The 27,768-nt window shown below is 39.4% G+C and overlaps 1 protein-coding gene across 1 annotated transcript; it reads left to right on the forward strand.

Moving 5' to 3' along the window:
* The first annotated feature begins 4,479 nt into the window (after positions 1–4,479).
* LOC118823556 (cathepsin L1-like) lies at positions 4,480–27,203 on the forward strand. Its single transcript, XM_036593248.1, has 9 exons — positions 4,480–4,514; positions 13,294–13,394; positions 16,180–16,322; positions 16,493–16,687; positions 19,646–19,837; positions 20,667–20,832; positions 22,071–22,176; positions 25,599–25,700; positions 26,945–27,203. The coding sequence occupies exons 2-8, from the start codon at positions 13,295–13,297 to the stop codon at positions 25,696–25,698; spliced, it is 1,002 nt and encodes a 333-aa protein (XP_036449141.1). The 5' UTR covers positions 4,480–4,514; position 13,294; the 3' UTR covers positions 25,699–25,700; positions 26,945–27,203.
* The last annotated feature ends 565 nt before the right edge of the window (positions 27,204–27,768 follow it).

Below are 27,768 nucleotides of genomic sequence, written 5' to 3' on the forward strand. Positions count from 1 at the left end.
GTCCAGAATCCCGTTCTTTTTGACAGCAAGCATATTTGCCTTTTTTTTTTTCCTGTAAATATTATACATAGTACTGGAGGTCTCACTCGAGTCATAGCCTGAGTGTGCTTTGTCCTCTACCCCTGGCGTGTAATAAACAAGAAAAGAAGCTATCCTATTTGTGTCTTGCTCCTTCCTGGTTCGTGCTGCAACCATCACATTTAAACCATATGTTACTGACCCCATTATCCCCTAGGCTTTCTTGAGTGGTCGTAACATTTATAAAATGTACAGAATGCTTTATATTTCCAAAGTTTTGTGGCAAAAAGTAAGAGGTGACTTAACAAGAAATTGTTCTAAATACAAATTTACATTATATTAAAATGATGTTTTTTCTGTGTTTCTCAAGAAACTTAATAAAACATAATACATTGTGTCTAGTTTCAGTATTTCAATCTACATTGTGTATGTTACTCTTGTGTTTTGTATTGGGCTTTTTAATCTTTCTTAAATTTATGTTAATGCAGTTTCAGTACTTAATGTTTGCATTAATAATTAACCTTTTTAAACATTTGACCTTTTGTCTTAAGTTATCCTCTTCGTATCTCTCATCTTTTAGGTCATAGACTTATGCAGGGCAGGGTTTTGTATAGACTAGGCAAACCACTGCCTGTACATATTGTACGATCTGGATAAGAGTGTCTGGTAAGTTTGTGGTGAGCCATGTCTGAAGAGCACAGCATGTTTGATAGCATCAGTAGTGCAGATACTAAAGGCTGAGAAAACCAGCAAGCAGGTCAAACATTCATGTAACTTCAAGGCTTAAGAACACCTAAGTGGACAAAAGAATAATTAATTTTTGTTAGCAATCTGAAAAATTCTTTCGCAATTAAAATCATGAACAGGTTTAAATGAATTATAAATAAATAAGACCCTAGAGACTTGACTCAGACTCATACCCAAGTCACTTCACTCAGACTTGCACCTCAGAGCCGAAGGGAGTTGTGACATTAATCATGCATTGAAATCTTGTTTTTTTCCACTTATTTTTCTTTCCCCCTTCCATATGCGATTGGATTATTTTATTTCTAATCTCCTCAGGAATATCTCCTGGAAACTGAATTATTTATTTTTAATGGTCATTTTGACTGGAAATTGAATACATGAAGGGTAGTCTCAGACTTGTACCATACTGTAGATTTAACTTAATGGTTCAAGCTATTTCATGAAATTAGACCTCTGAGGTGTCTATAACATAATTAGGATCAAGGAAGAGGATGAATGGAAGACCATTTTCTTGAAGCCACAATGAATATCTTGTTATGCCATTATTGCTTTGTAATGCCCCCTCTTTCTTCCAAGGGTTCATCAGTGAGGTTTACAGGGACATGCTAACCCATTTGTTTTTGGAACTGCCCTGTGAGTTTGACTGCCAGGTTCTTTTTTGCTCCATTTCTCTTTTGCTGTTGGAACAGCAGTGAATGGAAATATCACATGTAAGTATTCAGACTCTTTGCTATGACATTCAAAACTGAACACAAGTGGATCCTGTTTCCAATGATCATCCTTGAGATGTTTCTACTACTTCTGATTAATTCACCTGTGCTAAATTCGGATGATTGAACATGCTTTGGAAGTGCACACATTTATCTACTTAAAGGCCCACAGGGACAGGCAATGGTCAAGCCATAAGCTTCAAGGAACTGTAAGTAGACCTCTGAGATACGATTGTGTTGAAGCACAGATGTGGTACCAAAAGAACCCAATGACCACAATCGTAAAGAAATTTGGAACCACAAAGACTCTTCCTAGTATTGGTCACCTGACCAAACTTAGCAAACACGGAGGTTATCAAGAACCTGAAGGTCACTCTGTCTCCAGAAAGAAAGCCATCTCCACTCCAGTCGGGCCTTTATGCTACAATTTCCAGATGGAAGCGGGATTTGTGTGTCCTGCCTCCAACATTGGATGTGGATGTGATTTCTCACACTGCACCGTCCATCCCTGGTACACACGTGATGCTCTGGATCAAGGATTGTTGTCCCGCACTTCGTAAATGGAATATCTCATCCATCTGGCACCCGCTATCAATGGATGTTCCCAAGCCATCCCCTGAGTTAACACCAATTCTTAATCAATTTACACACTGCTATCCCATGACTTCTGGCATATCAGTGTAAATTACACATTTATACCACATGATATCCTTACACAAGCAACATATGACATGTCATGTCTAATAATGTCTTGTGAAATTCTCAGTTTGACTTTGTTCCCTAAAAATTGTGTTTTTGTGAAATTGTGATGTTTGTGTTTTGTGTTTGAATACAAAATCTCTACATTTAACTGCTCGGTTGTAAAACTCTGTTTTAAAGAAAGGGCTGAACATAGTTCTGGAGCTTTTCCCACAAGCTTACATTGCAGCAGCAATGACCATAAACTTTTGGGCCAGTTCAACTTTTTAGGTATACATTCAAACACAGGAAAATAAGCATCTGCCTCATTGTCTGTAAACACCTTTTAATCTCCAACTCCAGCTTCCTCAACCTCACCTCTAAGCGGATGTCTTCTAGATGGGACCGAGAACCAATTGGGTCTACATTTGGACCCTTGTCTGACCCCAATGCGTCCTTAAGCCTGACACCAGCATCCACCACTCCTAAAACTTGGTCTAGCTGATGCACAACACCAGGGGCTTCATTCTGCTCTGGCAAAATCCCCTCCACTACTAATGCAGCAACAGAGCAGCCTTCACAACAGTCTTGGTAACTAGAGATGGGACTGACACACCAAAAAAGTAAGCAATTGAATGCCGTCCTTCCGACAGCTATCAAAAGCCTCCAATGTGAGGCAGAGAGCAAACTCTGTGAGACTAAACACAGACATAGCAGCCCACAAACAAAGCAGCCCCACAACACCAACACCCCCACCCACAAAATGAAAGACCAGGCAAAATAAGAAAGAGAGGATGAGCCCCCAAATTCTGTGATGACCCAGTCTAAAGTTGAGCCACAACAGAATGAGAAAATGGTATATAGTAGCAACAGCTTACAAGGGACAAGGAACTAAAAACAAACAGACTGGGATGAAAAAGTAAAAAGTACACTGTAAAAGTTCTGAACAAAGACAAACACCAGTGCTGACTTCAGGTTGGCAGACAGTCTGTCTAAATAGCTCCCTAAGTAACCACAAAACAGATATTCAAACCTCCACTCCCAACATAAATGGCAACCAACCCAGAACACAGAACAGCAGAAATACAGATTATACAGCCAGAAGCACAGTAACCAAGCTAGTGAGCAGGTGAGCACAGGGCTGGCAGAAGACGCACAGACTGGTGCTTTACATCCACGGGATGTGAGATGGAGCACACAATTTGTGATGTAGAATGCACAAGACACTGGAGGCCAGGATGGCAGCACACGGACTGGAACACTGAGCAAAACTCTGAGCAGAGGAGCAAAAAGTGGACTAGAGCATCTGTGTACTGGTGCTGCAGTGCCTGGACAAAAGAGAGAGAGAGACACACACAATGTCCACTGCTTATACAGCAGAGCGTAACACCCCAAATGTGAACCTCAAAAGAAATCACAAATCACTATCACCTGGAAAGGGCATCTGTGACCACTTCGTCCAAACCTGTTTTATGGCAGGTGGATAAACAAAAACCTTGCAGTATAAGGGACCAGTGCAATAACACTGATATGTGTTGGACTTCACGACTGAGAAAAACTACAGGGTTGTGGTCAGTGAAAATTGTGATGGGAACAGACCTACTACCAAGCTAACAAGAGAGCCAGAGCTTCCTTTTCAATGATGTTGTAGGCTAACTGATGCTTTAATTACTTCTTGGAAAATAAACACACAGGATGGTCAATGTGATCTTCATCTTCTTGAAGAACACTGCCAGCACCTGTATCACTTGCATCGATTTCCAACTTAAACAGCTTATTGAGATCAAGTGCAGCAAGAACACAGGGGAACTGATCAGTAGCTGCTTCACAGAATCAGATGCTGACTGGCACTCAAGTGATCATGCAGAAGGGGCATCTGATTGCAAAAAGGTTAATGCAGGGTGACACAATAACCAAAACATTTGTACAAAAGCAGCTATAGTATTGTTTGCACCTCAACGTCAAAAGGCTTCACCCGACCCTGTCCTGCAGTCTTCTCAAGGTAGGAAATAACTCCTTTACCAAATTCACACTTTTCCAAATTTAGGACAAAGAATGCAATTTGCAAACAGCTAAAACCGTCTCTAAAAGCCACTGTTTGATCATTTTAGAAGATGATCTTGATAAGAGAGTCTGCTTTTTGTGGTGAGATGTTTATGGTGAGCTGTTTGTGGTGAGATGTTTGCTGTGAGCTGTTTGTGGTGAGCAGAGTGTGCTTACTAGCATATTTAGCACAGGGATAAGCATCATTGTGGTGGATTAGTCAAATAAAGTCACAATAAAAACGAGAGCCGACAGGGCCGATACATTCACCTCATCATTCACACATAGAGCTTCAAGACTGCAGTACATCACACAGAGGTAAGAGCTGAAACGCACAAACATTCATAAAATTACACTCATGTAAAAAATGAATAATACTAAACAGTCTTTGGACTTTGGAGCCGTTGTACTAGTGCTGTAAAATACTAATTCACCTGTTTCTACTTAGTTTCTTACCTTTTATGTATTTAAATGTTCAGGGACAGTGTGATGTGTAGACAGAGTTACAGGCTGAAACAGTAAGACTAAGTGGTGTTAGACCCGTAAATGCAAACTTACTTCTTTCCACCTTGTGTTGTATTTCACTGCATCTTACGTCAGGTGAAAAAAATCAGTTCTTCAGAATAATGTGGGTGATTACACTGAAACTATGACTCAAATACTCCATTGTGATCATTGTTGTTATGTTACTTTTACATGTTGGCTCACCTACAAACATGGTTATCCAGAAAGAGGCAAATATACTAAGATTCAAATTAATTTCAGTGACGGAAAAAACTTAGAATGCAACACAACTTTTTATGATTAAAACTTTATTGATGATTTAGTTGTTCATCTAAAGGGTTCATTACATTCCAACATGTTACAGACATACATGCTCTAAGTCTTCACTCATGGGACCATGATGTTCGTTGTTAACACCATGATCGTGGCAACTGAACACTGTGCAATTATATAAACACTTTATATACAGGAGATGGAGCTCAGAGTAACTTATACAAACTTAACATTGTGCATGTGCAGACACATGGGTCGATAAGCATTGCTAATAAAATAAAATAAACAAATAAATAGAGTTTCTGTATAAGTTACAGTATAAGTTTAAATGAGTAGTTAAATACAGAATAAGTGGGCCTTCTTCCTCACTCTTGAAAGTGTTAACAACATTATGAACAGTGCTACCTCAACAATGAACAAACCCTGGTGTTATGAGAACAAAGTTCCAACCATAACTTAATGTCCTTAGAGGGAAATACGCCTAGGCAATGCGCTGTGGGACAATGAAGGTGTGAGTTACTAGGCTAGCTAATATCCAAGCTTGTTGTCTGGCCCCAGTCTTGCACATTTCACATGCTCCGAAAGAACACGATGGCTTTTGCAGGATCAGTGTAATGCCTTGAACACTCTGTAGTGTCGGTTCTTAATGTAGCTGGGAACAGTAGAACGAATCTGATGCACCTGTCATTCAGGACTCAAGTGAGAGTCTTACGTCTCAGTGGTGAACATGACATCCTAACACAAAAACACAGAGAATACTGCACTATTGATTCATGAGGAAAACTCTAAAATGCTCTAAATTCACAGGTAGTTTTATTTAGACAGCTCTGTCACATAATTTTCATCTGACAATTGTAATAACTACAGCATGAGCTTCCTTTCTAGTCTTCTATTAAAAGCTACAGTAAAGGCAGTGCTGCTTGGAAGTTTGCAAATCCTTTAACATTTATGTGAATTTCTACAGGAGTTTGACTTAAAATTAGATCAGATCAGCCAAAAACAGATTATCAAATAAAACAAATAACATAAGCAATTGTATGGTTTTTCATTCATTTATTGAACAAAACAATCTAACATTATATGTTTTGGTTGGTAAAAGAATGTGAACCTCTAGAATGATCAGTTTGGTATAAGGAATAATTAGGGTTTTAGGCACATGAGAAAATTAAATAAAAAGCTGTTTATCTGGATAATATCCATAATAAGCATTTATTTGCTTAGAAAATGCAAATATTGCAATAAACACAGATAATATTAATACAATAAATACCAATTTTAAATTTAGTTCATTTTAGTAAGAAAGTAGAAAATGGCTGATTCCTGAATGTTGCAAAAACCTACATTTGTGTAATACATGTCCTGATCTGCTTCTTCCAATCAATGTCCTAATGTGCCTTTCTTTGGGAGGACAGTCAATATAGTGGCCACTGTACTAAAATTCTCAATGAAATGGCAGAAGAAATTGGCGAAGCCCAGAAAGCTTTGAGTCGAGTGAAGAGAGGTGGGGTGCAGCCATGGTGACCTTGGTCTTAAAGTGCCTGCTCAGTTGGCCTTTTGACATGACAAACCTGTGAAAGGTGACCAGATGAGTGTAGAAAAGGGATTTTTCCAGTTTCACATAAAAATGGTTCTCGAGCAAAGCTGGAGAACCCCCCATCGGACATGGACTACAGAAGAAAGCTGGCACATTTAGAGGACATCATGAGCTACTCATAGTGGCCCTATGGAATAATAAATGCTTTCTTCCATTCTCCACCCTGGTGGACCCTAAGAAGGTTATAGGCACTATGTAAGTCCAGCTTATTGAAAACTGTGTCATACACAACAAAGGACGATGCTCCTGGCGGTTATTTTTTTTTCAACCCAGGTAATCAATGCAAACGTATAGATCCCTGATGCATTCATCTAGGACCCAAAAGAGAGAACAGCCTCTGGATTTGCCAGAGATCTCCAGTAGATAGATCAGGGCTGACCAAGAAAGCATTGATCTGACTGGAGGCCACAGCAAGTTTCTCAATGCTGGATTCTCTACTTTAAGACCCCTAGCCCACCACAGACTGGGTGAGCCAATCCAGGGAAATTCAAATATCAGCTGCAGTTTGGGGGCCTGGGTAAGCAGAAGAAAAATCTGCTGTGTGTGCTGACCTAGTCATAAGGTGAGGGGCCATGTCTACTGGTTGACTCCAACCCAAGAGGGGCAACTTCTTGGGGCATTAATGGCTAAAACCAGTACAGGGACCTGAAGGTTGACTAGTAGCAGGTTTAGGCTGAAGTGGCATTGATAAAACTGCCTGCTGTCCCAGAGACTTGGAGCCATTTTCCAGCTCCCCATTCTGATCTGGTGCCAGCCTCCAATCAGTTGCTGGTTCCTGGTGCAGCTTGTGTGCTTGCTCCCCATCCTGATGCACAGCTTGTATGCTTGCTCCCGCTGTTGACCTGGTTTATGGACTGTCCTCCCCTCTGAAACTTCTGCTGGCCGTGGCTGTGCCTCCTCATGGTCCAGACCCACCATCTGTCGTGCATTTTGGGAGCTGCACCCTTAGGAGGGCATTCTTTCTTGATGTTCCCCCCTCTGAGGAAACTACACTTCGACTCTCCCTAGCTCCACCTACTCCTCCACTTCAGTCTGGCACACCTGCATTTAATTTGGGTTATTAGGACTCTCATAGATACACCTTTGTTTTCTGTGTTTGGTTGCGAAAATCTGTGTGTTATACCGAGGTTCCGAGCCGTGTTTCCTGGTTGTAAAGATCACAGATGATCTTTGAGGCATTGCCCTCAATCTGTTCCCTTTTCTTTTGGGTGTGGGTCAATGGATGGATCTCATAATTCTTACTGATGCCTCCTTGATTCCTCAGTCCCTGACCCAGAAAGTGAAGCCTACCGTTTTTCAGGACATATCAATACTTTAAATGTGCTTGGAAGTATCAAGGAGTATGGATAGAGGAGTCATAGGCTATGTTTACACAACAGGTAAAAGTGGCCCAAATCTGATCTTTTTCCTTATATGTGACACAGATGTGTCATCTGTGTGGCTGTGTGAACAGCAAAAAACTGACATTTTCAATTCCGATTTGAGACGCTTTCATATGTGGTACTGAAATCCAATACGTATCCGATCTGCGGCAATGCGACTCAGTCTGAACAGCCAGAAAGGAATTCATGCGACTATTATGTCAATCCAACTCGACATTTGTCATAATTTCGCACTGCTGAGACTCATAAATATTTAGACTGATGTTTCTGTACTAAAACATTAGAAGAGACTCATCGCAGACGCTCTGTGTTCAAAAGAAACGGCCGAACGCAGCCGGAGGAGACCGAGGCTGCAGCGTCAGACAACAGTTAAAAGAATCTGAGGACACGAACCAAAGATGTGGCCGTGGCCGAATAACGTGCCCTTTTTTCGATTAACTCAAACACATTGTGGGTGATGAGCCCAGCTGTCAGTCATTGGAACTTTAGAATCGCTCCTGTGATGCTGGCGAGGACGAAACTGAAAGCTCTGGGAGCGACTGGCGTTCGCTGGCCGTCATGATTGTTTACCCTTGGATGAGCCGCCACGTGAAGCATTGTTCTTTTGCGCATGCGGGTCGGTTTAGGAGCGTGATCTGTTCAGACTGATGTCACATACAGGTCACATTTAAAAGATAATGTGAACAGCCAAACAAAAAAATCGGATTTGGTGAGAAAATCAGATTTTGGGCCACTTTTACCTGCTGTGTAAACGTAGCCATAGATCCTTACAGGGCAGGACTTTTTTCATTAGTAGGAAAGCACTATTTATGCATTTCCTAAGATGATCTAAGTAAGAGTGTGAGTGTAGATTTGTGGTAAGCTGCATGTGGTAAGCAGAGTAAATTTAGTAGCATCAAAAGTGTAAAAAAGATTTCATTGCAATACATTTTTCAGACTATGCAGTGACCTTCAAAATTGAAATCAAGTGCACCTGGGTTTTGGTCATCATCCTTGAGATGTTTCTACATCTTCTAGTAAATTACCTTATAGTAAATAAAGTGCACACTTCTGCCTATATAAAGCCCCATGTGTGAAAGTGCATGCTAGGACAAAGATCTAACCATGAGGTCAAAGGAACCTTTGGACCTCCAAGGATTGTGTTGAGGCAAAGTTCTAGGGAAGGGTACCAAAACATTTCTGCCAGTCCTAAAGAGAAGTGGCCTCTATCATTCTTAAAAAAAAGAAATTTAAAACTACTCTAGTAAGGGTGGCCACCTAACCAACTGAGAAAACTGAAGAGAAAGGCTTTATTCAGGTGATCTGACTCTGACTTCAGAGATGCTGTGTGGACATGGATGAACAGCCATCTCGGCACCAGTCAGGGCTTTCCAGATGGAAGATGACCCTGAGTAGACGGCGCATGACAGCTGGTTTGGATTTACCAAACAGCACCTAAAGGACTCTCAGACCAAGAGGAGCAAGATTTTATTGTCTTATGTAATCAAACTGAACTCGCTGGCTGTAATGTTTAGTGTTACTTTCGGAGAAAACTAGACATTGCTTATAATATAGACAGTTGTTTACAAAGAAGCTGTTTGTTGCTTGTTGCACTGTGTGCTGATTTTGAAATAGTTAATGAAAAAGTATTTAAGGTGTTTCTTTTAAAGATTGTAAAGGATTGTGTGATTTTTGTGTAGTAAGATTCTTGGCTGGACTCAGTCTCAATTTTTTTGATCTCAAACATGGCATACCTGAATTTTTGGCTCCTTTCACATTTCTCTCTGAAGAATTTTTAAAGCTCTATCAGATTGGATAGAGTAGCATTGCTATACTGCTATTTTCAGGTCAAGTTATTACAGCCTGTGGAAGGGATGAGTTTGGGATATCACTCCAAAGACCTCCCATGTAGAAGGAGAATCCAACAGCTTTGGGAACCAGATTTGATAAGGACTGGAACACTCCCAATGTTCTTAACCCTTTAGGATGCTACACCTCAAGTTTATTTTTGAATTGGGAATTGGGATTCTTTTAACTTCCAGTCACCAACTTCTGAGACTCTGCTCCAGCTCCAACTATTAGATTGATTCCCATTTTGAATTCTATCAGAATTTCTTCTTGTCAGAAGACAATAGAATTCAGGCAAACTTCTGAATCTTAAAGGTACTCTGTGGCCAGCTGTTGTTCCTGCAGTCTTAAGTATTTAGTAGAGAATTTTAGTTTAGTCTTGTTATTAGCTGCAAGCATTGCATTGTACAAAGTTAACCTACTAAAACCCTGACAGGTTCAACATTGTTTCAAATAATGAGCCTTTCAATATAGAAACTGAAGGACTACACTGAGTATATATCGTAATTAAAAGAGAGTCAAAAGAATTTGAAATGGTTGGTTAGTCTGTAGTTTGTATAACAAATGTGCTAGCTAACTAGCTTAAGTAAAATAGCTGAAGGTATGAAAACTATTAGATTTCAACTAGGGCTTCTTATTGTTTTTGAGTTAATCTGCAGTTTGTATGTTGTCTGTTTGAATGTGTTTGGCACTTAATATCTCTACTTACTGTTTATTTTTAAGAAAATTACTTTTTTATCCTTATACATTACATCTGTCGTAGATGTCATATCACACATATACTTCAGGTCAGAGACTCTTGCATGCTTGTATAGCAGACTCGAGACAGTAGTTGAGACCAGGCATGCACACCCCAGGAAGTGGAGATCTGAAGGTTTATTCCTGAATAAAAGTAGCACGGGTAAGTAGTAGGGGTGCGGGAAAAAAATGATTTTTAGATGCATCGTGATGCGGACGTGAATGATTCTGAATCGATTCATAAATGTCAAAAATCGATTTTCTAAATATTTAATTTAGAACGTAATGTTGACGGAACGCAAAGGGAGGAACTTGGAAGTGGGTAAATGCAGCGCCCAGACACTCTGTGGCGGCACATAACAAAAATACACATGGATGAGTGAGAAATCCGACTGGCTCCCTCTGCATTAAAGCCAGGTTAGATCAGGAGTCACAACCCAAATGATAAGAAGAGGCATTTTGTCCTTTCAACAAAAATCAAACCACCTTGGGAGCCACAACATTTAATGTCCAGTATGTCTCAGTATCTGCTAATGTCCTAGTATAGGCTAAAAAATATAGATGAGAGCGCAGATTTACTTTGCTCTGCTTTAGCTGTAGCTGCTTCTCTCCCATTTTCACCAGAAAACTTTTCCTCAAAACTAGAGTAGTTTATTGTAAAATGTCTCTCAATGTTCGACTGTTTTACGAGGCTGAAGTCGCTTCTCATTCTCCAGCTTCTTGCTGAATTTTCCAGTTCCACCTTAAATTCTGACTGAGGTGCCCAATGTAAATGCGGCACCATTTAAGGTGGAACGGGAGAATTCGAAAGAGAAGCTGACTTCATCTTCGCAACGTTTTAGTGTTTGACGGTCTCTCGTTGTAGATTTAACGTACCAGGAAACCAACTGCAGTGCTTATAAATGCGAATAACGCATCGTTGCTATGTGACCTGCAGTCTGCACGGCAGTTCTCAGTCGTTGAGAACCAGGGCTTTCGCGCTATGTTGCACACTTTGGAGCCGAGATTCAGCATCCCATCTCGAAGATATTTTACTGACACAGCGATCCCCCCTTCTTTACAATGAAACCAAAACCGAAGTTATAAAATCACTAAAGAAAACGGGCAGGACGGATATAATGTGCTGCGTGAACATCGATTACCACTGGATCTTATTTCACCGTAACTGCGTATTTAATCACAGATGAGTGGCAGCAGCGTCTCCTGTGCTCCAAACGAGCAGTGAATGAGAGCCTTCCAGTTCACTTGCCACATCACTTCCATTTGATTTAATATATATTAAGATATTGGAAGTAAATTCATTATGGATCATTACAAATACTTTGCTTTAAAAATAGCAAGTCCTCGCACAGTGAGAAAATAGAAATGCTGTATAGCAAAAAAAGATGCATCGAGATGGACCGATAATCGTTTTATAATCGCATCGCAGCCCTCTGAATCGTAATCGAATCGTGAGGTGCCTAGAGATTCTCACCCCTAGTCAGTAGTAAGCTCATGCAGCCAGAACAGCTCTCTCCCACTCCCTATTGATAGCCAAAAACCTGCCTGAGCTAAACATCATCAAAGTTCCATTCAAATTCAGCATAAAATTGCCACACACCATTTAAACATGTTCTGTGTCTCTAAGCTTTACATTCTATGTGCCGTTTAAACAGAATTCACGGCTTTCATAGGTATTAAGACATTTTAGGAGGAGAGCTATTTAGTACGTCTTACCTGCACAAGCATCCACGATGCTTATAACAAAACCAGGTAAAACTGCTGCGTGTTTACTCTGGGTGTCACAGTATCACAGTAATTGAGGCCCCAGCTACAACACGTGGGAGGAACCAAAAACTGTAAGAGAAAAACGTCTAGTTATTTAACTATTTACTTTTCATAACACAAAGACATTAATTAGAAAAACAAAAACTTTTAGTGAAGTTCACATTACAAATATCCCAAAATGATTATGGCAAAAACAAATAAAACAGGAAAAAGTAAATAATAAAAAAAGTAACAGTATCTCAGCTACACCTGCAGAGTCTGCCGTTTATGGTGAGCAGAGTATGTTTACCAGCATCTTTATCTTTTGGTAGATAAAGTCAGATAACATCAAAATAAAAACAATAGTTGACAGAACTTCAGGGCTGCAGAACATTACACCCATGTAAGAACTAAAAGACTAGTACACCCGTAGACGCATTTATAAAAATTGCACTAATGTAAAAGTACTGGTAGCACTCTACAATACACATCGGTAATAACTGGGCAATGATATGGGCAATAAAATAACTTGTTAATTTTCAAGTTTTTAATAAATAATAAGTAAGTGATTGTAGCAGTAACACATCAGCCATGAAATCTTAAAATAATGTTAACAATTTGTACTGACCTAAAAATTACTGATAAATGAATGAAATGAATCTTTTAGCCTGTTTTGGAGGTCCCTCAGTTCAGTTCAGTTAATATTTTTGAATAAACTAAAAGAAATAGCGTAGACATTTTAATGAATTAATTTAATATATCCAATGCCAAATGTTTGTAGGAGGGACAGAAATCTTCATTTTCATAATAATTACGCCTGTAGAAAGGGGTTAAATCAACTGTGTGTCTCACTAATAATTCATTGCTGATCAGAACAGGGGACAGAAAACAGAATAAAACCAGAACAAAACTACATTGGAGTAAATTTCCTGATTGAATATACTGTGAATGTAATTAATGAAAATAGAAATAATTTCATTTTAACATATTCTACAAACTTTTTTCAACCCCTATTCACACTTACTCTGTGCAGAATGAGGGTTTTGCTCGCTCTCACCGCTCTTGTGGTCGTGGCTGGTGCAGCCAGTGTCTCTCTGGAGGATGTGGAGTTCCATGCCTGGAAACTGAAGTTCGGTGAGTATATACAATTGTGGTGTGCAAAAGTTTGTGCAGCCCTGGTCAAATGACATTTGTTGCTCTCATTACATAAATTTTTATTATAATGTTTCTTTTTCTCCAGTAAAGTCACTGTTTTGAAGATCAAATTCAAAATGGATATATATTTTTTAAACAACAGTAAATTTCTCAGTTTCAACATTTGATATATTGGCTTTGTACTATTTTTAAGTAATTATTGTAATTACATTTTGCTAGTTTACATAGCATCCCAATTTTATGGAAACAGGGTTTTGTGTAACGGGCACCCTGCATAGTCATAGCTTGCAAATGCTTTTTACAGCCAGCTAAGAGTATCTCAATTCTTGTTTGGGGGAGGTTTGCTCATTCTTCCTTGCAGAGCATGCACTGCACTTTCATGGTTTTTCCACAGATTTTCAATGAAATTTAGACCAGGGGACTTTGAGGGCCATGGCAGAACCTTCAGCATGCACTTCTTAAGGTTCATTGTGGATTTTGAGGAGGGTCCTGTTATAAAAGCCTTCCTCTTTTCATCTTCATCTTGTTCCCTGTGCCACTGGCTGCAACACAAGCCAAAAGCATGATTGATCCATCCTCATGCTCAACAGTTGGAGAGGTGTTCTTGTCATGAAATTCTGCACTCTTTTTTTCTCCAAACATACCTTTGCTCATTGTGGCCAAACGTTTTAAGTATTTTAAAGTTTTGCAAAGTGATATGCAATGGTTTGAACAACTGGGTTGAAATGGCTAAGTGAAAATAACACATCCTCTACAGAGAACACACTTCTGCACATTTTAAGGCACAATTGCTTTTTACTTACTGTTGCTTCCGTGGAAATGTGGACTAATGTAGGCTATCATTTAATGTTAACTAATAATATTTTTAGATATTTATATTTTATTTTATATTTTACAAAATCTTGTAAAATGAAATAATGAAACTTATTTATTTATCAATAACTAAAAACAGGTTGCATTTTATTCTAAAGCATCCTAATATGGTTTTGGTCTTGACTCAAATTCGACTACTATGAAGTCACAAATTTTTGACTACAACACTAGTATTTAGTCTGCTAATCTGGTGTATACAATGCTCTTTTACTACAAACACTACATAGGCTGTGACAAAATGAAAATATCTACTTCTATGATAAAAGTCATCAAAGGCAAGATGTAAATGGTCCATTAACATTTTTCATGGCCGTATTCTTTAACCTAGTATACTTGAAAGTCTAGGTTTTCAGTTGTGTGTTGCTTTTGACAGCTCATTGTTATTTTAACTCCGTTATGTCATCTTCATTGGTAAGTGTATGTGGATCCAGCAGTTTTGTTGTATAGTTCCAATAAGGCAGAAGAGTTGGAATAGATACGATGGAGACTGCACTGCTGTCAGCAATAGGCTGAACCCTGATGTTATCACATTGTGGAGAATATCATGTTTGAAAAATGTGGGTCTACCCACTTTTTCACAGTCTTACCCAAAATGTTTTACTGCCTACACCACTGGCTTTTAGAAAACTATATATTTTAGTATGGGCTTCATTTTTTAGAGCTCATAGAGGCAAAAATGGAACATTTGTTTCTGAAGCAACCATAAAAAATGTAACTGAAATGGTGAGCATATAAATGCAAAGTAAGTTTATCTCAGTATATTTCATCTAACTTTGTTGAGCTGAAACAAACATTTTGTAATATTATCAACTGAGCTCCAGTTTTCTTAGTGTCCACAGAAATAATGAGTTCCAGTGTGAGTTTTATGTAGTTTCAAAAAGTGTAAACTTTGTTAAAATCTTCTGGAATAAAAATCTTCTAAAATTTTCTAGAACCTAGAATTTTAAGCATATAGAAATGTTTTCTGTACTTTTAATGGTGTGTTTTATTGCAGTTTGTATTAATAGCAGTCTATCTGGGAGATAATGCTTTGTATGTTTAGCAATAAATCAGTTCAATATCTCTAGAACTACGTGATGGCTTACTGGTCTCGTTTACTGGTTTAATATAGAGTTTGTCACCTTTTTTGTGCTGCAGTAACAGGCTCCACTTTTCTGGGAAGGCTTTACACTAGATACTGGAAAATGTTTGTGGGGATTCGTTCCATTCAGCCACAAGAGCATTAGTGAGCATCACTAATCTTACAAATCTGACATTGGGAAATGAGGCCTGGCTCATAGTTGCCAGTCCATTTCATCCCAAAAATGTTGCATGGTGGTTGAAATGCAGGCCGGTCAAGTTCTTCCAAACCAAACTCATCAAATGATTTCTTTGTGGAGCTCGCTTTGTGTTCTGCTGAAACAGAAAAGGGTCTTCCCCAAACTGCTTCACAAAGGTGGAAGCACATAATTCTCTAGATTGTTATAGTACACTGTAGCATTAAGATTTCACTGAAACTAAGTGGCCCAAACCAAGAAAAACGGCCCCAGCCCATTATTCCTCCTCCACCAAACCCATCTCAGATTGCCAGATGAAGAATGATTTCTCACTCCAGAGAATGCAGTTCCACTGTTCAACAGCTCAATGATGGGGGTATTGTTACTCTCTAATTGAAGCCAGAACAATGCTTTCTATTGATCAGTGTTTTTCTTTGGCAATTATACAAGCTGCACAACTGAAAGCCTGTGTCAGCAATGTATGCACCTTAAAGTAGCTACACCCTTTTTAATTCACTTATTATAAAACAACCTAAAATATGTTACTAAATTGGAATGGAATTAATGTTTTATGTTCTGAAGGCTTATATATATATGCTGTTTAAGTATAAGTATATGTATCTGTTTCCTCTCAGGTAAGGGTTATGAATCAGTGGAAGAAGAGTCTCAGCGTAAGATGATCTGGCTGGACAATCGTAAGCTGGTCCAGGAGCACAACATGCTGGCTGACCAGGGCATCAAAAGCTACAGACTCGGCTTGAACCACTTTGCAGACATGGTGAGAACTCCCATACACACAAACCCACCTAAATGTATTTAATTTTTAATGCAATTTACTGAATATTAGCTGTTTGCAACTCTGTCATTTATTATGTGTTGCTAAGTTGTTATTGTTAAGTAATTATTTGTGAAGGCCATTAAATCTCCCAACATCTCCTTCTCCAACAGGACAACAAGGAGTTTCGGGCCAGGTTTGGCAGCTGCCTGAGATCCTTTAACATGACCAAGGCTCGCACTGCAACTGCAGACGTCAGTCCGTCAGGGGGTGCTGATCCACCAAATTATTTAGATTGGAGGAGTATGGGCTACGTGACTGAAGTTAAAAACCAGCAACTCCTTAACTCCTGCTGGGCCTTCAGCGCGGTGAGTTGCAGAAGTACAGACAAGGAAAAAAACAAAAGATAACTTGAAATAATAATAAAAAAAAAAACAGAAAAATAAGTGCTGACATTGGGCCAGGTTTTCATTCGCGGGTAAATACAGGTATTTCGCCAGAAAAATAAAAATATCAGGGTGCTTTGTGTCTCTCACTGTGTGTTGAGTCATTTAGCTTGCATAAAACTCCCATTTGCAGTATTTAAAATTGTCTCCTCACTATTTACTGCCAGTGCTACAATATATTTCCACAACTCTATCAAAAATACATGTCTTGTATGAATGTAGGAATATGCTGAAAGAAGCAAAGGCATTGCATGAACCTAGATGTCTAAATGTAGCCCATAGTTGGGCTAGGTTAGTGCTGGTCATGGCAAATTAGCTTGTAATGCCTCCTCACTCAAACAGCTAATTGCTAAGAATGGACTGTATATACCCAAAGTATGTCTACTTAAAAAGTTGACAGAGTATGTCTAACTTAACCCTTGCAAGAAAACACAGTAATGTGGACTGAATAAAGCAGCAGCCATGAAAACAATACAGAAATAAAGTAAAATCTTAGTAGCCATGTCATAAATCAACAAATTTGTTTTAATTAGCAGAGAACTCTTGAAGTAGTCTATTTGAGAATATGTTCTAGGGATAAACACTATGCACATTTTCTGTTTTATCTCATGGAGAACATGGTGATCTTGCAAAAAGACAGCAGCACTGACATATTAAAATAATAAGGCGTGAGAGCTCATTTAACCAACAATCAAACTTACACAAACAAAGGTGTGATATCCAGCACAAATTTAGAGTAACGGCAAAGTCAATAATTCCAGGTTTTTCCTAATAAATATCAACAAAAATAACCAAACACAAACCAAACACCTTTGTTCAAAGCATTGTCAACTGTTGAAATAAAACTGCTCATTTCAGCAAGATATACAGACATGACATTCAGAGTCCTTTATTAAACTTCTGCAACATTTTAGCCTCAAAATTCTCATCAGTGACTCTGGCTCTGTTTGGGGTGAGAATCAGGCCTTAATATTGCTAAATTGAGAAATGCATTATCTCTACAGGATGCAGAAAAGTTAGTTCATGCATTTATTACTTCAAGGCTAGATTACTGTAATGCCCTGCTGGCTGGATGTCCCAGCAAAAGCCTTAACAAGCTTCAGTTGGTCCAGAACGCTGCAGCCAGAGTCCTTACAAGAACCAGAAAGTTTGACCATATCAGCCCAGTTTTATCAACCTTACACTGGTTGCCAGTTAAATTTCGAATTGATTATAAAATTCTCTTACTGACTTATAAAGCTCTAAACGGACTCGCCCCTCTGTACCTGAGTGAACTTCTTACTACTTAGAACACAAGGTGCTGGCTTACTATTAGTACCTAGAATTAATAAAGTTACGTCAGGGGGGAGAGCTTTCTCATACAAAGCCTACTTACTTACTAATAATCTCTCCACTGCTGCAGAGCTGCTGTGGCTCCACAGCAGAACTAGATTTTTAGGTAAAATAACATAATCCTCCTTCACTGTAAAATCATTATAACACACAGTTCTAACACAGTTTTTACAATAAATGGGCTTAAACGCTGGAGTTAACGCATAACTGCTAATTCACTCTTCAATGCTGAAGACTGCTGGTCACACAGCAATGCAGATAACAAAAAGGCAAAGAGAGAGATTTAAGAGGAACATTGATAATTTGGAGATGAATGGACTCCTCCTCATACATTTAATCTGCAACAATTTGCGAAGCTGAAGTCAGCTTTCATTCTCCTGCTTCTCGTTCGAATTCTTCCTTCCTTAAATGGCTCAGCAGTACAATTTGGAACCTCAGGCACCATTTAAGGTGGAACGGAACAATTCGAACGAGAAGCAGGAGAATGAGAAGCGACTTCAGCCTCATAAAAAGTTGAACATTGAGAGACATTTTACAAGAAACTCATGGAAAAGTTTCCTGAGATGCAAGAAAAGCAGCTACAGCTGAGCTAAAGCTTAAAGCAGAGCAAAGTAAATTTGCATTTCCATTTATTTCATTTTTTCTTTCCTGTAGCGAAATTGTAGCGAAAATTATTGCTATAGCTCCTAGATACATTTCATAAACCTGTAGCGGCTACAGCTATTAGCTACAAGAATTGTAGTTAACTACAAAAAGTAATGCGCTACTTAGCTACTTCCCCATCCTTGGTGGTGGTTCAATGGTGATGCTAGGTACAAGGTGACCTAAAGTTAAACGTGTGGTGAAATCATTGCAACACATGGCTTGAAGTGGCTTATTGCTTTTAAAATGTCAACAACAATATAATATGTACTACAATATAGTATAATAAAATATAGCAAAGTGTAACTTTTAATAAAAAAACATTTAGATTAAAGGATTTTATGGACAACAGTAACTGTTTTATGTTTTTTTAATAGCTTGGTGCTATTGAAGTATAATAAGTATAAAATTTATATCCATGGCAAATGTGGTTCAGCCAATCAGATCTGTTGTACACATACAGATACAAATCATTTAACAACAATACCCATAATTCAGTTGCACATGGATGGGGTCTGATTTAGAAAAAAGTTAAGGTCTGAATGGTCTCTTTAGCACTGTAGGGCTGAACAATTCTGAGCACGAGGGGTAACCATTCCAGTGGCATTTCTACACAGATCCATTTTAACACGGAGCGCCAGCAAACAGTGGCTCTGATTTAGTCACACAAAAAGATAGAAAAAGACAGCGTAACCAGTCTCAGGAAAACATACAGTACGGCCCTGGGAACCATTTGGCTCACAGCAGTGTTCTTAATGTTTCTACGAAGGTCAGTGTCACTGCTAGGCTGGATTAAAATATGAGCTACATTCTGTACTCCATTGAGTTACAAGCAATTTATAAAATGATAATACCAGCTATCAATTATTTATTATTCATGTGTCTGTATGCATCCCTCTCTCACAGACAGGGGCTCTAGAAGGTCAGATGTTTCGGAAGACGAGGAGGCTGATACCCCTGAGCGAGCAACAGTTGGTTGACTGCTCTCAGGATTTTGGAAACAGTGGCTATAAAGGTGGTTGGCCGCAGTGGGCCTTTGAGTACGTCAAGTCCAGAAGAGGCCTGCAGGCAGAGTACACCTATCCATATGAGGCTGAGGTGACAATGACAAGTGGAGCTTCTGAGATGGACAATTTTCCCCGATCACAAATGTAGTTTTTCAGCCAAATAATTAGTCTGAAGTTAAGATAATTAGTAATTAGTCTGAAGTTCTTTAATTTTACTAATGTAGCTAACAAGAAATGATGCTAACTGCATGCAAATCATCACACCCTACCATAAAAAATGTACAAAAGTACAGAAGTACCAGCTTGAAGCAGCTTTTCAAAGCCTGTACTTTTAACAGAAAATTACACAGAAACCCCAACAAACTACAGCCCCATTTTTCAAAAAAGTTGGGACGGTGTGTAGAATGTAAATAAAAATAAAATTTAGTGATATGCAAATCATGTAAACCATATTTTTAAAGGAAAATACTACAAACACAACACATCAAATGTTGAAATGAGAAATGTTATTGTTTGTTGAAAAATATATGCCCATTTTGAATTTGAGGCCGACAAAAGTTACAAAAATGTCGGGAGGGCATGTTTACCACTGTGTTTCATCACCTCGCATGGTGTTTCATACCATAAAAATACCAAAAAATACTGAGATTCACTGTCAGGTCTTAAAATTTATATTCAGGTCTGCACATTGGGGTGGTCAATTCATTGTTTTGAGAACACCAGCAACTTTGACTTGTCAAGAAATAGTCCTGCTTGTTATTTACTTTAGCCTCGTAATTATTGTGTAAAACTAAAAAAGCAAAGCATATCTTGGCTACATTTGTGGTGGGGGGTAGACATTTTTCACCAAACTTTCACTTTAAACTTTGAACTAGAAGGCTAGCCATCCATACGCCCTGATTGTTTCTGTTTCTCTCCAGGTTGGGTGGTGCCGGTTTAATCAACAGAATGTTGTAGCTACCTGCAGGGACTACAAATCATTGCCCCGTGGAGACGAGAATGATTTGCAGCATGCCATAGCCAAAATTGGACCTATTTCTGTAGCCATAGACACTTCCGTATCCACCTTCCAGCTCTATAAGTCAGGTAAACAATAAACAAATCTTTACTCATCATCAAGGGTTAAACAGGGGTTTTTTTGCATTTGGGGAGCCCTATTTTTTCCACAGGTGGAAATAATGTGGGAGCAATATTGTTTTTTTTTTTATTATTTATTTATTTGTTATTATATGGAGTTCTCACAATGTTATCAGGAAAGTGTGATTAAAACCAATAGCCTAAAATTAATAACTAATCATTTTCTGTTCTAATCGCGTTATTAAGTCAGTTAATTTACTTGGCTGTTTTAGTATTACTTGCGTATTAATTTTGAAATCAAAATTACATCAAAATAATCATCTCATTATCATCTGATTTTATCCAGCTTTTCCAGATAAAGCTGGAAGTCACATTAATGCCTTTTAACTGGGAATATGAACTGTGACACACCCCATCAATAACCTTCATGTCCTTTTTGCTTTTTTCTTTCTCCTGATTTTCTGAGTTTCTGCATATCTGTCACACTAAAGTGTTTCAGATCCTCACACAAAATGTAATATAACACAAGGAGAACAAGTGGAAACACACCATGTGAAAAAGTAATTGCCCCTAAACTTGATAACTGCTTGTGCCACCTTTAGCACTGAAATTGGTATTTTACTGGAAATCCAGAGCCTCAGAAATAGCTTTGTAATCCTTTCCAGACTGATATATTTCAATTATTTTCTTTGCCATCTCCTCTGGAATTTGAGGCCTTTTAGCCTACTTCACATTGCTGGACAGGCTCTATTTTAAATGGTGTTTACATTCACCAGGGCTGGCTGTGATCAAGCCTGGTTGTGTGGACTTAATTTAATTCTAATCATCAACTAAATTTGGTTGATTGGTAGATTGTGTGTAGACTTTAATGAAGGACTTTACTTTTGAACAGTGCCGCTTAGGTGAAATACTTTAATGGATTTATATTGGAAATGATTTAGATTTGGATTAAATTACAGAACTGGAGCACAGCTCTGCTTCTCTTTTGTATGGACCAAATTGTGCCAAAACTCTGCTCCAGTGTATTCAGTGGCTCATTTTAACCTCTGCCCGTCACCACGTGCCGTCGCTACTGAGGCACACCTCCGACGATAGCGCCCTGTCAGAAGCTGCTAAGAAAAGTAGTCATATTTTAACCATTACCATGAGCTGTCTGTACTGATCCGCACATCTGAGTGCCAGGATACAAGAGTGAATTTGATGCTGGGAGCTGAGTCTGAGACTGTGGTTAAATGTTCTAATTGCAGGTGTGTATGATGAGCCAAACTGCAGCACTAAGCCAACTCACGCTGTCCTTCTTGTTGGTTACGGCACTAACTGGAACAAACAGGACTACTGGCTGGTAAAGAACAGGTAAACAAACGACATCAAAAAAGGAAAACATCAGAAAGACCCCTGGCCTATGAAATAACATCACCATACAAATGTGTGTTATACATGATGACATCATCCCATCGACCCCATTCTAATCGCCGACACTAATCTGGCTCCACTCTCTTGAAATTTTCTTTTTTCTTCCATCATGCCTGCTTACTCATTCCCTCCTTTCTCATGTTTATCTCCTGCTTCTCTGCCTAGCACATGGCTGTGATTCCAGTCTGTCCCATACTAAGCTTGACATCTATTGAATTTTTGCAAAATTTACTATCTTATGACAAATTTCATATTATATTATGTATTTTAGTGATTTAGCATTACACAATTGCTCAACCCACAGACCAAAGCCTTTCTTGTAGTCAACTTCGCTTTGTTTTCTTTCTCTTCTTCCCACCCTCACTCCTTTTGTCCTGCCCTTCCTTATCCCCACTCTTCCCTTCCCTCTTTCTTCTCACTCCATTATCTCTCATTCCTTCCCCCTCTCTTCCTTCATCCCTGTTCTTTCCTCTTTTTTTCATCCTCATCTATGTACAACTTAACCAAGTCCCTATCTCTCATCCTGCTCGCAACTCCTGATCCATCATACCTCCTCATTTCAGGTTTCCCACTTTTCAGCTGCCAAAACCAAACCGATCCTCACCTGCTCCATTGCCCTATCGTTGTTCGGTTGCCAACGCTTGGCCCTCATTGCCTCCTCCTCTTACTTCTGGCCTGCGCCCATACATCCTTTAAGTCTCTTTAATTTCTCCTCTTAATCCTGGTCTTCAGCTAGTTTTGACATTAGGCTGTCCCTCCACCCTGACATCCCACCCACTGATGCCCAACTCTCCATGCATCTTCTATTCCTCTCTGGCCAGCACTAACGTCTCCTCTCGCTCTACACTGGAATTGCTGTCATTTCCCCTGTGACTGATGCCAACCACCCCCCTCCCCTGTCCCACCTATCACTACTTGACTCCTCATGCCTCCTCAAGTTTCTCATACCTGCACCCATGGAGCATCCAGGCTCAACTTATCTACCCTATTTGCTCTGCTCCTCAGCTGGCTGCTTAAATCTCTGCCCAATTTGCACCACCAACCCCCTTGGAATTCCCCCTACCAAGGCCTGATACTTGACATCTCCTCTCTCTTCCACTTGTGAATCTTCAAGGCAAAGACTCACATCTGAGTGTCCTAACATGCCCTAACATGGCTTTCATCACTCCTTCACTGTTGACACCAGTGAACCTCCCTCTCTGAAGTTTTTAAATCCATGTGTCTACTGTGAAAATGACCAACAACCTGGCACAACTAAATGTCAGCCTGACACATTGTGTTTTTCGTCAAAGCCTCAAGCCAATGTCTTCTTGCCCAGATAGGCCTCATTATATAGGAAATTAATTATTTAGCCTTGCCTTCAGCTACACATTGTCTCCACCCATTTCTACCAACACTACCAGAATCAAGAACCACATCAATATCTTCTCAAGCATCTTACCCGCCTCCTGCAATGCGGCATTCTCATTCTACCTCTTTACTTCCCAGTCATCTTTCCAAACCTATAAGTGACCCCATGGACATTGCTACATGCCACAGGAGGGAAAAGGCCTAAGAACCTACAGCTCTTCTAGTCATTTCAACTACACTTCTGTCATCATTGATTTGACTCCATACTGTTGACTTCGGTCTCTCATCCCATTCAGTCCTCAGTCCAAAGAAGCCATGTCAACTTACCCTCACAGGTCTTTTGGGGGGCTTGAATTTTAAGCATGTGATCCCCATCCACCGTCATAACTGAGCATACAAAGCCTGGGCTTCTACACCCAACTCAGATACCGAAATGCTCCAACATCTCACAAACTGCTAGTCCTGAATCCAGCTTCAAATGCTCCTGCTGGTATACACTCATCACAAGTTCTCTAACGAAGATGCTACAGCCTGAATACCATAATTAGAAGGGGTGTCCACATATTTTTCATTTATTATATATGTGTTGGATTACAGTTAGATTAGAAAACAAATTACAAATCTATTTACCTATTACAAATAATAAAAACTAAAAAGATATACATTGACATGCCAAAGTCATGGGGTAGCAGTATGTAAATTGATTATGAAGTGGTGGTACCTCAGGGGGTAGCTTGGGAACACCCACAACTGTATAAGTTGTGAGGTGTTAGCTTGTGAGAGAGGTTTAACACTAGCTAGCGTGCTCATCGCAAGGCGATGCGAATTATCGAATTTCAAATGAGGCATGATGGTGAGTGCCAGACATATGGGAAATTACATTTCTGAAGTTGCGCAGGTATTTAACATTCCTCGATCCACTGTGTCGTGTGTGCCAGGAATACATCATAGAAGGCATTACAACCTACAGTGGATAACGTTGTGGCCGCCCACGGGTGCCTAATGATCGTGACCGAAGGCATCTTGCTAGATTTGTCCCTGTGAACAGACAAGTGACTCTGGCAGAAATCACTTCTACATTCAATGCAGGAGGCTCCACATGCATTACCATAGGTCAGCGCAACGTTCTTTAGCTTCCATGAGATATGGGAGCAGAAGACCCTCCAGAGTGCCTCTCTTAACACCATTACTCCAGACACACCACCTCACCTGGGTGCCTGAGGTTGCTAACTGGACCCAACATGACTGGCAACATGTGGCGTGGTCCGATGAGTCATGGCACGAAATTGTTTCAAGCTGAAGGTAGGGTTCATGTGTGGTGCAGACCCCATGAAGCCATAGACCCTAGTTGTCAACAAGGCAATTTGCAAGCTGGTGGTGGTTCCATATTGGTGTGGGGTGTGTTCTCATGGCATGGTTTGGACCCCTGGTCCACCTGAACATGTCATTGATCGTTTCACTGCTTAGTGACCATTTGCAGCCCTTCATGGACTTTATGTATCCCCACAATGATGGGATATTCCAGGAGGACAGTGCACCTTGCCATCCAACCTGTTGTCCAGAATTGGTTTAAGGAGCATTCTGGAGAGTTCAGGCAAATGATGTGGCCTGCATGTTTGCCCCAATAGAGCATTTAAGGGATGTGGTGGAAAGGTCCATTCACACCAGAGATCCGGCACCTAAAAACACCACAGTGTTATGGGTGGCTGTCTAGATGGCATGGCTCAATATACCTCCAGACGTCTTCTGTCCACTTGTGGAATTCATGGCATGTCGAGTTGCTGCACTTCGCCAGGCTAGAGGGGGCCCTACACGATACTAGTTCCTGTCCCATGACTTTTGGCATATAAATAGGCTATTATTTAGATACAGTTTCTTATGAAGACTAAGCTATGGCTAATTCAAACAGACATGAAAAAAATAACACTATTCAGGTGGGTAATGTGCAAAATAAGACTTCAACACAGATAATAACTCTGAATATGCAACACTGACAGTAATTTATTTTGCAGCTGGGGTATTGAGTGGGGTGAAGGAGGCTACATCAAGATGGCCAGGAACAAGAATAACCAGTGTGGTATCGCCTCATATGCTGTCTATCCTGTGGTTTAAAGGTATAACTTCTTTTCATTGGATCCAGTCCACAGAGATTTACACTGCTGAGTTCAGTTCCAGCTGCCCTTTTCAGACGGTCATTCAGACCAAGCGCTCAGAAGTTGCTCCTGGGGTTTTTCAGGTTCTAGACGAGGTCACCTAAAATGTCTAAACTACAATTAAGTTGTATTAATTTCAGTTTCAAATCATGTACATTTGCATAAGCACATTCTTGCTAAAGGGTTGGCTTTTAAACATCACTGTTCATTTATTTGTATGAAATCAGTCCAAGGTTAGAACAGATGTGTGTCATTCCAGTTGAAACTGAACTCTGCAGGTTAGTGGATCTCCTTGAGCTGGGATTGGATCTCCAGAATTAACCTACATCAATCAATAAGTTGTATTAATTAGAACTATAACAACATTCAAGAATTAGCTTCATTTTAGTTTCACAAAGTAATCATAAAATCAGGTAACAAACAAACAACAATGGAATACAATGGAGTCATACTTTACTTAGCCAAATTTAAAATTTCCCATCACTTTAAAGAGAAATAAACGTGCAGAGCACACATATTGTCACAGAAACTCAGAAATCAGGCCTGGTATTTTGGTAGGCTATATTATGTTTTGTACTGGTGATCTTATATTTGACATGAGACTACACTCACGATTTCGGTGGTTTCTGTGTGTAAATAACGGTTAATCCTCACTTTTTCTATAACATAGTTCACCTCTGATGACAATGTTACAGTATTACTTTTTCTCTTCATTATCAGGCAGCATGACTTTCATTTCGCTTTTGTTTCATGGTTAAATGTCCAGTACAAAAATCTCTTTCTATCACTTTAGGTTTTTGCTCAAGGAACAAAGTAAAATATACAAATACCTATACAAAACATCATTTAGCCTCACAAAATGTCAGAACTAGGCCTCATATTCTCAACATTCAGCAATTTTTACCATGACTGCCTGATTTCTGAGCTTCTGCAACCATACTGCATTCTGCATGATTATTTGGGGTTAATATGGATCAGTAAAATACAACCCTTTATTCCATTGTCGTTGGTTTACCAATTTAATTTTATGCTTAGTTTGTGAAATTGTAAAACAAAAGTCAGTTCTTGATTTTTCCACTGACAATAACAGAACCAAAAACATTTTTCAATGTTGTTTTTGAAATAAAAATCAAATGAACAGAAGGTACACAGACCAGGATGCAGCAGTTCGTATGTCAATTCTGTTAAAATTTGTTTTTCTACAGATTGGAAAGACAGAACGGAGGAGGTTACAGAGTGATCAGATCAAAATTTATTTACCTATGCAGCAAAAAAAGAGAAAAAAAATCATCAGTTTCTGTTTTTTCTTTATCTTGTTTTATTTTCCTTTCCTTTTTGGAGTGGTTTTAGCTTTAGATAAACCACTACAGTGCTTCTATCCTTTCAACAAAATAAGCATTGTCTAAAAAATTTAAATCAGTGTGAAATATTTCTGCTTCCTAGTGGTAAAATTATCTAATAAACTTTCAGCATTCACAAAATTCATGTGTAATGGCTTTGATTATTGCTGTGATTATAGTCAATAAAATATTTTGAGGTGTGACGGCTTTGGGAACAGTCAGACACGCACAGAGCAGGCTGAGATAGAAAATGTTTAACGATGGCAAATCCAGAATCATGGTACAGAATGTCGATACATGGGCATAAGAAACAATAAGGTCTAGACTAAGTAAAAAACAGGAGAACAATGGCAATAGTTCAGAAACACAGAAGATCAAACAGAGTCCACAAGGTGTCAGGCTGAAGTCGTAAACAAAAGAACATGCGAAAAACACTAACCGGGAAGTCAAACACAATAACAAAGGCTTGGTAATGCACAGGAGGGAACAATACAAACATGTACATATAGTCCAAGAACAAGTGAAAACAATCAATAATCAGGTAAGCCAGAGCGTGGATAGGTGGATTGCTGAGAGTTCGTGGTCATGTGACTCCCCAGAGGATTCTGGTAGTTGGAGTCCTGAATGGAGTCAGGAGTGTTAGTCTCTGCTACGCCAGCGGAAGGCATGACATGAGGTTATGAGCAGTG

This window comes from Colossoma macropomum, unplaced genomic scaffold (assembly GCF_904425465.1).
Source record: "Colossoma macropomum unplaced genomic scaffold, Colossoma_macropomum, whole genome shotgun sequence".
NCBI lineage: Eukaryota > Metazoa > Chordata > Actinopteri > Characiformes > Serrasalmidae > Colossoma > Colossoma macropomum.